Source organism: Octopus sinensis, linkage group LG12 (genome assembly GCF_006345805.1).
Source record: "Octopus sinensis linkage group LG12, ASM634580v1, whole genome shotgun sequence".
Taxonomy (NCBI): domain Eukaryota; kingdom Metazoa; phylum Mollusca; class Cephalopoda; order Octopoda; family Octopodidae; genus Octopus; species Octopus sinensis.
In genome coordinates this window covers 50,318,550-50,326,049 of record NC_043008.1, presented here as the reverse complement: position 1 = coordinate 50,326,049, position 7,500 = coordinate 50,318,550, and the positions used below count along the sequence as shown (strand labels likewise).

The 7,500-nt window shown below is 35.9% G+C and overlaps 1 protein-coding gene across 1 annotated transcript in view; it reads left to right on the top strand.

The window, feature by feature from the left end:
• The first annotated feature begins 5,308 nt into the window (after positions 1–5,308).
• Positions 5,309–7,500, top strand: part of LOC115217910 (endoglucanase E-4-like) — a 27,250-nt gene continuing 25,058 nt past the window's right edge. The window contains exons 1-2 of the mRNA XM_036507961.1: positions 5,309–5,873; positions 6,432–6,602. Coding sequence (XP_036363854.1) covers positions 5,648–5,873; positions 6,432–6,602 — 397 coding nt within the window. The 5' untranslated portion in view covers positions 5,309–5,647. The remainder of the gene's footprint in view (positions 5,874–6,431; positions 6,603–7,500) is intronic.

Here is a 7,500-nt window from a genome sequence, read left to right as displayed (position 1 = left end):
TTACCAGACATTCACACAGGAATAGAGAGAGAGACAGACAGACAGACTGTCTGAAAACTATGGAAATATTTACCTATTCAAAGACTATGAAAACATCTACAAAACATTTCACTTAATTTTTTTTCTCCAATATAATTGTTTTTCTTATTTTACTCTTAATCGAAAAAGTCTAAAAGACAGAAACCGGTACTAAAATGGACTTCATGATAAATTTATTTTACCATTTTCTACCTTGTCTTATTTTCCTTATATATATATAGGTTATGAGAGGTAATGGTGTCATTGAGACCCAAAGGTGTCAGGTAATGCTGAATAAGTGCTAGAGATAGACCATAGTTAAGTTTCAGGTTTGGTGATTATGCAAATAAGGGGTTCAACGTTGGTCATATGTCACCGTGTGTATATAAGAATTTTTTTTCATAATGAGATTAAAATCCAAGGCTGTGTAGATTTTCTTCTAATATCTACACAGCCTTGGTTTTTTTATCTCATTACGAAATAAAATTTATATATATATAACCTTGGGCCGACCAAAGCCTTGTGAGTGGATTTGGTAGACAGAAACTGAAAGAAGACTGTTGTATGTGTGTGCGTGTATGTATTTGTGTGTGTCCGTGTTTGTCCTCCCCCACCATCACTTGACAACCTACGTAGGTGTGTTTGCATCCCCATAACTTAGCAGTTTGGCAAAAGCGATTTATAGAATAAGTACTAAGCTTACAAAAAATAAGTCTTAGGGTTGATATTTGTTGACTAAAAGCGGTGCTCCAGCATGGCTGCAGTCAAATGACTGAAAAGAGTGTGTGTATGTGTATGTCTGTGTGTGTGTGTGTGTGTGTGTGAGCGCACGTGCGTGCATCCCCCTCCTCCTCTTCCTCCTCCTCCTCATCATCATCATCTTCATCATCATCATTGGGTATGGAATAGAAATAAGTGCATAAAATAAATAAAAGCAAAATTATAACAATCAATAAAAAAAAACCAATAGCACAGGCTTGATTTTCTTGAAATAGCAGCCAATATTCCCTCAAGCTCACATTTCCATTTTTTTCTTTGTCTGCTTCTTCTACAAATCCTTGCAATGGCCTCTGCATCCTCTCACCAATTACGATCTCTCATACCTCACATTTGTCATCATCCAATTATCTTAATTATGTCTCGCTTCCTAGACTTCACGTTAATTACTTCATTCAGTTTTTATCCTCACATCTTCTGCCTGATGGGATTTCGTTCCTCATTTTTTCCCCCATAAACAACCACCAAGAGAGGCTAAAGCTGAACGCTAAGCCTTCTATGCTGATTTCTTTCTTCCAGATTGGTGAAATTGAAGGCTTAGTGTTCAGCTTTTTAGCCTCTCTTGGTGGTTGTTTATGGGGGGAAAATGAGGAACCAAATCCCATCAGACTGTAGTTATGAGGATAAAAATTGAGTAAAGTAATTAATGTGCAGTCTAGAAAGTGAGACATAATTAAGATAATTGGGTGATGACAGATGTGAAGTATGGTCTATCATCGTCATCATCATCATCAAGATTTGACATCCATTTTCCATGCTGGTATGGGTTGGATGGTTTGACTGAAAACTGGTAAGCTGTGAATTTACACCAGGTTCCAATCTGTATGCAGGGTTTTCCACCAGTCTAGGGGAAAACCTGCATAGACCATAGACACTGCCCCTTCACCATTAAACTCTTTCATGAAAAAATTTGAAAAATAATGAAAATATCTATGTATGTCAGATTTTCTTGAAAACTTTATGTTGGTTTGTTTACATCCCTATAACTTAACCATTTTGCAAAAGATGTCAATGGAATAAGTACCAAGTTTAAAAAAAAAAAAGTCCTGGGGTTCATCTGTTTGCCGTAGCATGGCCACAGGACAATGGCTGAAACAAATACTAAAAAAAAAGTAAAGAAAAAGAAAGATAAAAAACGAGCTTCTAAGTAGCTCACATTTTTTAATCTTTTATTCTTTAATGTCGTGTCCTTTTCACCATTTTAAGGAAAAACTATTCTATTCCTGAATGTCTAATCTCAAAGCCACAGGATATTAAAGCATTCAGTTTTTGCTGCAGTAAACACAAGGAAATTCAGAACATAAATAAAGAGTTTCCTTCTCTGTTCCAGCCTTTACAGTGTCCTCATGTTTAATTTTGTACTGGAGATATTTTTTTCAACAGTAAGTATTGACTAAACAGATTTAGTAACAATTGATTAGTTTTCGATATAGAGATCAATTAAGTGCTTTTGTACTAAATAAGTTTTACAGTAGTGATTAAATAATTTTAATAAGGTTTCAGTTAAAACATTTTCGTTAACGATTTAACATTTTCGTTGCCAGCCTCGCCTGACCCCCGTGCCGTTGGCACGTAAAAGCACCATCCGCTCATGTCCATTGCCAGCCTCGCCTGGCCCCCGTGCCGGTAGCACATAAAAGCACCATCCGTTCGTGGCCGTTTGCCAGCTCTGTCTGGCACCTGTGCAGGTGGCACATAAAAAGCACCCACTACACTCACAGAGTGGTTGGCATTAGGAAGGGCATCCAGCCGTAGAAACACTGCCAAATCTGACTGGGCCTGATGAAGCCTTCCGGCTTCACAGACCCCAGTTAAACCGTCCAACCCATGCCAGCATGGAGAACGGACGTTAAACGATGATGATGACGATGATGATTGGTTAAGTGATTTCTGTTGGTGAATGGATTTAGTAAAGATTAATTAAAATATTTTGATAAGGGTTTTGAAATAAAGAATAGATGATTATTTTTGGATTAAATAGGATTAAATAATTTTTAATTGAGAATTGATAAAAATAGATTTTATTAATGTTTGGTTAATTAAATGTTAATGAGAATGAGAAAATGATAAATAAAATTTACTAATGATTGATTAGATTATTTTTTATTAAAGATTAATTTAATTGGTTTAGTAAGTATTGGATAAATAGTTTTAAATTAGGATTGATTAATTCATTTGGGCACAGATTTGGCTATGTGAACCATAGTGGTTTCAGGTTCAGTCCCATTGTGCAGCACCTTGGACCCGTGTCTTCTAATATAGCCCCAGACTGACTGATGTGAGTGAATTTGGTTAAAGGAAACTATACGGAAGCCTGTCAGTATGTATGTATGTATGTGTGGTGTTATATATATATATATAATATATATATATATATATATATATATATATATATATATATACAATATACACACATACATACATACATACATACATACATACATACGTATGTACATACATACGTACATACATACATATGTACATACATACATACATACATACATACATACATACATTGGAGATTCAGTGTGATACACAAAATGTGACAAGGCGAACCCTTTGAAAATAGTTGCTGTTCATTTTTGCCAGCTGAATGGACTGGAGCAATGTGAAATAAAATGTCTTGCTCAAGGACACAACACGTCACCGGGAATTGAACTCATAGCCTTATGATCGTGAGCCAAATACCCTAACCCAGTGGTTCCCAAAGTGGGAGGTATTGCCCCCCATCCCCTGGGGGCAGTTGAAAGTTCCAAGGGGGCATTGAAGAAAAGTGGGGTGATAATGGGGGTAGCGATTCATGTGAAAACAACAAAATAATGGGTTCATTTCTATTTGTGAAATAGTTGCTTTGAATTTGCTTCAGAAAAAGGTCTATGTTTGTGATGGTTAGTTGGGGTGGGGGGGGCACTAGGAATGTGGTCTGGGTGTCAAGGGAGCAGCAACCCCCAGAAAGTTTGGGAACCACTGCCCTAACCCATGAACCATGCGCCTTCACAGTGTGTATATATATATATATGTATATATATATATATATATATATATATATATATATATATACACACACACATGATGGGTTTCTACTCACAAGTCATTGTTCAACCTGAGTTTATAGTACAGTGGTCCCTGAACTTTTACAAGTTGCAGCCCCCTTGACACCCAGGCCACATTTGTAGTGTCCCCCCACCACCACTCACTGCCATAAACATAAACCAGTTTTTGTAACAAACTGAAAACAATTATGGAGATGTACTCGCATAGCAAGTGATTTGATCTGAGATCGTGTGCTGAAACGAAAACAATTGCAGCGTGGAAGGTGTTTGTAAGCCATTTAAGAAACACACAAAAGCCGTTCGGATTTTTGTCAGTGAACAGGTCGCGGATTTTAGCGATGAAAATATTTTGACAAATTAAACTTAAATGTTAAAGTGAATGAAAACAATTGTATTTCACAAATAAGACTTAACCTAAAGAACCCATTATTTTGTTTGCTTTGACATCCATTGCCCCCTTTTGGTCACTCCATTATTACCCCACTTCTCTTCAATGCCTCCTGAATCTCTCCACAGCTCCCACAGGGGCAGTACTGCCCACTCTGGGAACCACTGCAACAACAACATTTTCTTTCTCGCCTTTTTTTTGTTCTTTTATTCTATGTCTATCTCCTTTTTACTTTCTTTTTTTTTCAGTAAAAAAAAAAATGAAAAAAAAGTCCCATTATAATTAAGACATTTGCCTAAGGTGCTGTACAGAAAAGTGAACTTGAAACCCTGTGGTTGCTAGGAGAACATCTAAGCCACACAGCCATGCCTATATGAAGCCTAAAGTAAATTTAAAACGAAATAAAATCAAGGAAGTATTAAGCAGAACGACAAGAAACTAAAACTACAACAGTTAAACGGTTTTCTGAAATAGGTAGTGGCTGGTTTTCCAAATAAAGATGATTTTCAGAGAGAAATTTGATCAAAATCTTCCTGTAGTCATGACTGTTGACATTAGCTGTGCTTCTCTGGCCATTTCCTTGCATCTTCAGACTGAAACAGCAAGATACAGAGGTCAGTAGGTGCCGTTTTTTTTCAGTTTGAAGTATCTTGTCACCTTGGGTTTTCAACGTTGAAGCACGTATGCACATGACTCTCTCTCTCTCTTTCTTTCTTTATTGATAAAAGAAACATTTCTGAATGAGTTGTTAAGGTTTACAAAAACTTGTCAGTAACAACAACAACAACAATAATAATAATATTTTATTTCTCACCTTTTTTGTTCTTTCCTTCTATATCTTTCTCCTTTTCACATTTTTTTTCTTGAGTAAAAAAAAAAAGTCCCATTATAATTAAGACATTTGTGGTGACCTTTCCCAGTGAGCAAACAAAAGAGACAAGTGTATCTATTGGAAACTGAACTTTGTTGTGTTTGCTTTTTTTTCTTTTCTCTCTCCCTCTCTCTCTCTCTCTTCTTTGACATCACATTCTTTTGAGCAGTATGTTTGCCTTGACTGTATTGTTTAGTTCACATTTATTTTATATATCTTGAAAGTTTTTTTCATTCTCTGCAAAAAAGAAAACGAAGACCCTGATGTCTCAAACAAGCAAATTGGATATTAATAACAATTATTATGACTGAAGATGCCAATGGTATTTTACGGATGTGACATGAAGTTTTATTAAGATCTATCTATCTATCTATCTATCTATCTACCTTCTTATCAACTTATCTAACTGTCTGTCTGTCTGTCTGTCTCTCTCTCTCTCTCTCTCTCTCCCTATCTATCTATTTGACAGTCTGTCTGTCTGTCCCACCTCTGTCTCTTTACTAGATATTTCTAAAAACAAAAAAAAAAACAAAATTCACGATGGCCATTTTGGCATACCTCATCTTCATGTATATATTACTCTCTTCAATCTCTGAAACCCATGGGCTTTTTGATGTTCGACCTTTTCTTATTATGAAGAGGCCGATTTGGAAAACCAACAGACATTCCAAACAAAACAAAACCATTGAACATACAACTCCTTTAACTCAAAAACCTACAAGGGCTACTACAAATGTACCAAGAAGACCAACCACTCTTTCTCCAGGTAAATCTTTATTTTCATATCAGTTTAGGATGTCAGGTTTTAAAAAAAATTCTCTCATTTTCTTAAACACTTGCTGTGAATAATGATTATAATTTTTGGGACTATTAACTCCATCTTCAGCAAAGAAAAATATTTCAGTATTTATAACCTAAGGTAGATGAAAATACCTTAGGATTAGATCTGTTTGATCTCTGGTTATCTTTAGATGTCTTATTTTTTAACGTGTACCTAGTACTAAACTGGATCTGAACTCAAAACCTTTAACTTCACCTTTAGAGATAAAATTATCTCAAACATTTTACACTTCCACTATGTTTCAGCCAGTCTGATTGCTAATTGTCATTAAGTGTCTTATTCCTGAATACGTACCAAACTAGATTCAAATTTAAAAACTGTAACCTCACTTTTAGAAATAAAACATGCTTAAATAGTTTACATTTCCATGATGAATTCATCAAGGTATCTTTTTACGTCATCCAAGGAATTGAAATTTTTACCATTAAGACTATTCTGATAATGACAATTGTTCTGTTGGCTTACGTAAACTTCAATTTGCAGGTTTAAAACTCAAGTACAACTACCAGGAGATTCTCCTCAAATCCATGCTGTTCTATGAAGCCCAGAGATCTGGATATTTACCTCACAACCGTAGAATACGATGGAGAGGTCACTCAGCATTAAATGACAGAAGTGAATTCGGTGAAGACTTGACCGGTGGCTGGTACGATGGTAAGTCTATTTTCTCTACAGCAGATGTTTTCAACCATTTTGCTATGGCTCATATATGTGACGTGGCATATTAACATACCATTTATGAACTATAAGTGTATTACAAGATTTTGAGGGGAGTCAGAAAATGTTAGCACGCCGGGCGAAATGCGTAGCCGTATTACGTCTGTTGTTACGTTCTGAGTTCAAATTCCGCCGAGGTCAACTTTGCCTTTCATCCTTTCGGGGTCGATAAATTAAGTACCAGTTGCACACTGGGGTCGATGAAATCGACTTAATACCTATGTCTGTCCTTGTTTGTCCCCTCTATGTTTAGCCCCTTGTGGGTAATAAAGAAATAGGTATTTCATCTGCGGTTATGTTCTGAGTTCAAAATCTGCCGAGGTCGACTTTGCCTTTCATCTTTTCGGGGTTGATAAATTAAGTACCAGTTATGCACTGGGTTGATGTAATCGACTTAATCCCTTTGTCTGTCCTTGTTTGTCCCCTCTATGTTTGGCCCCTTGTGGGCAATAAAGAAATAAGAAAATTCTAAGTTATCTAGAAAACTTTAGTTTAAACCCATTGATACCAACCACCTGAGACTTCTGCTGGTTCTTATGATTCAAACTCACTGTTTAAAATGATTTAAATTAAAACATTCCATCAAAAACTTTGGGTTAATTCACATTCTAACCACTAGCTAAATAATGACACAGTCATTTTACTAAATTCTTCGTTATTTTAAAAATTAATTGAAACAAAAGCAGTACACCTCAATAGGCAAATGGGAACAAAAGGGTGGAATTTCAGATTCTGAGTTCAAATCCCATCAAGGTCAACGTTATCTTTCATCCTTCTAGAGGCCAATAAAATAAAGTACCAGAAAAATACTAGGGTCAATGCTAATTATTTACCC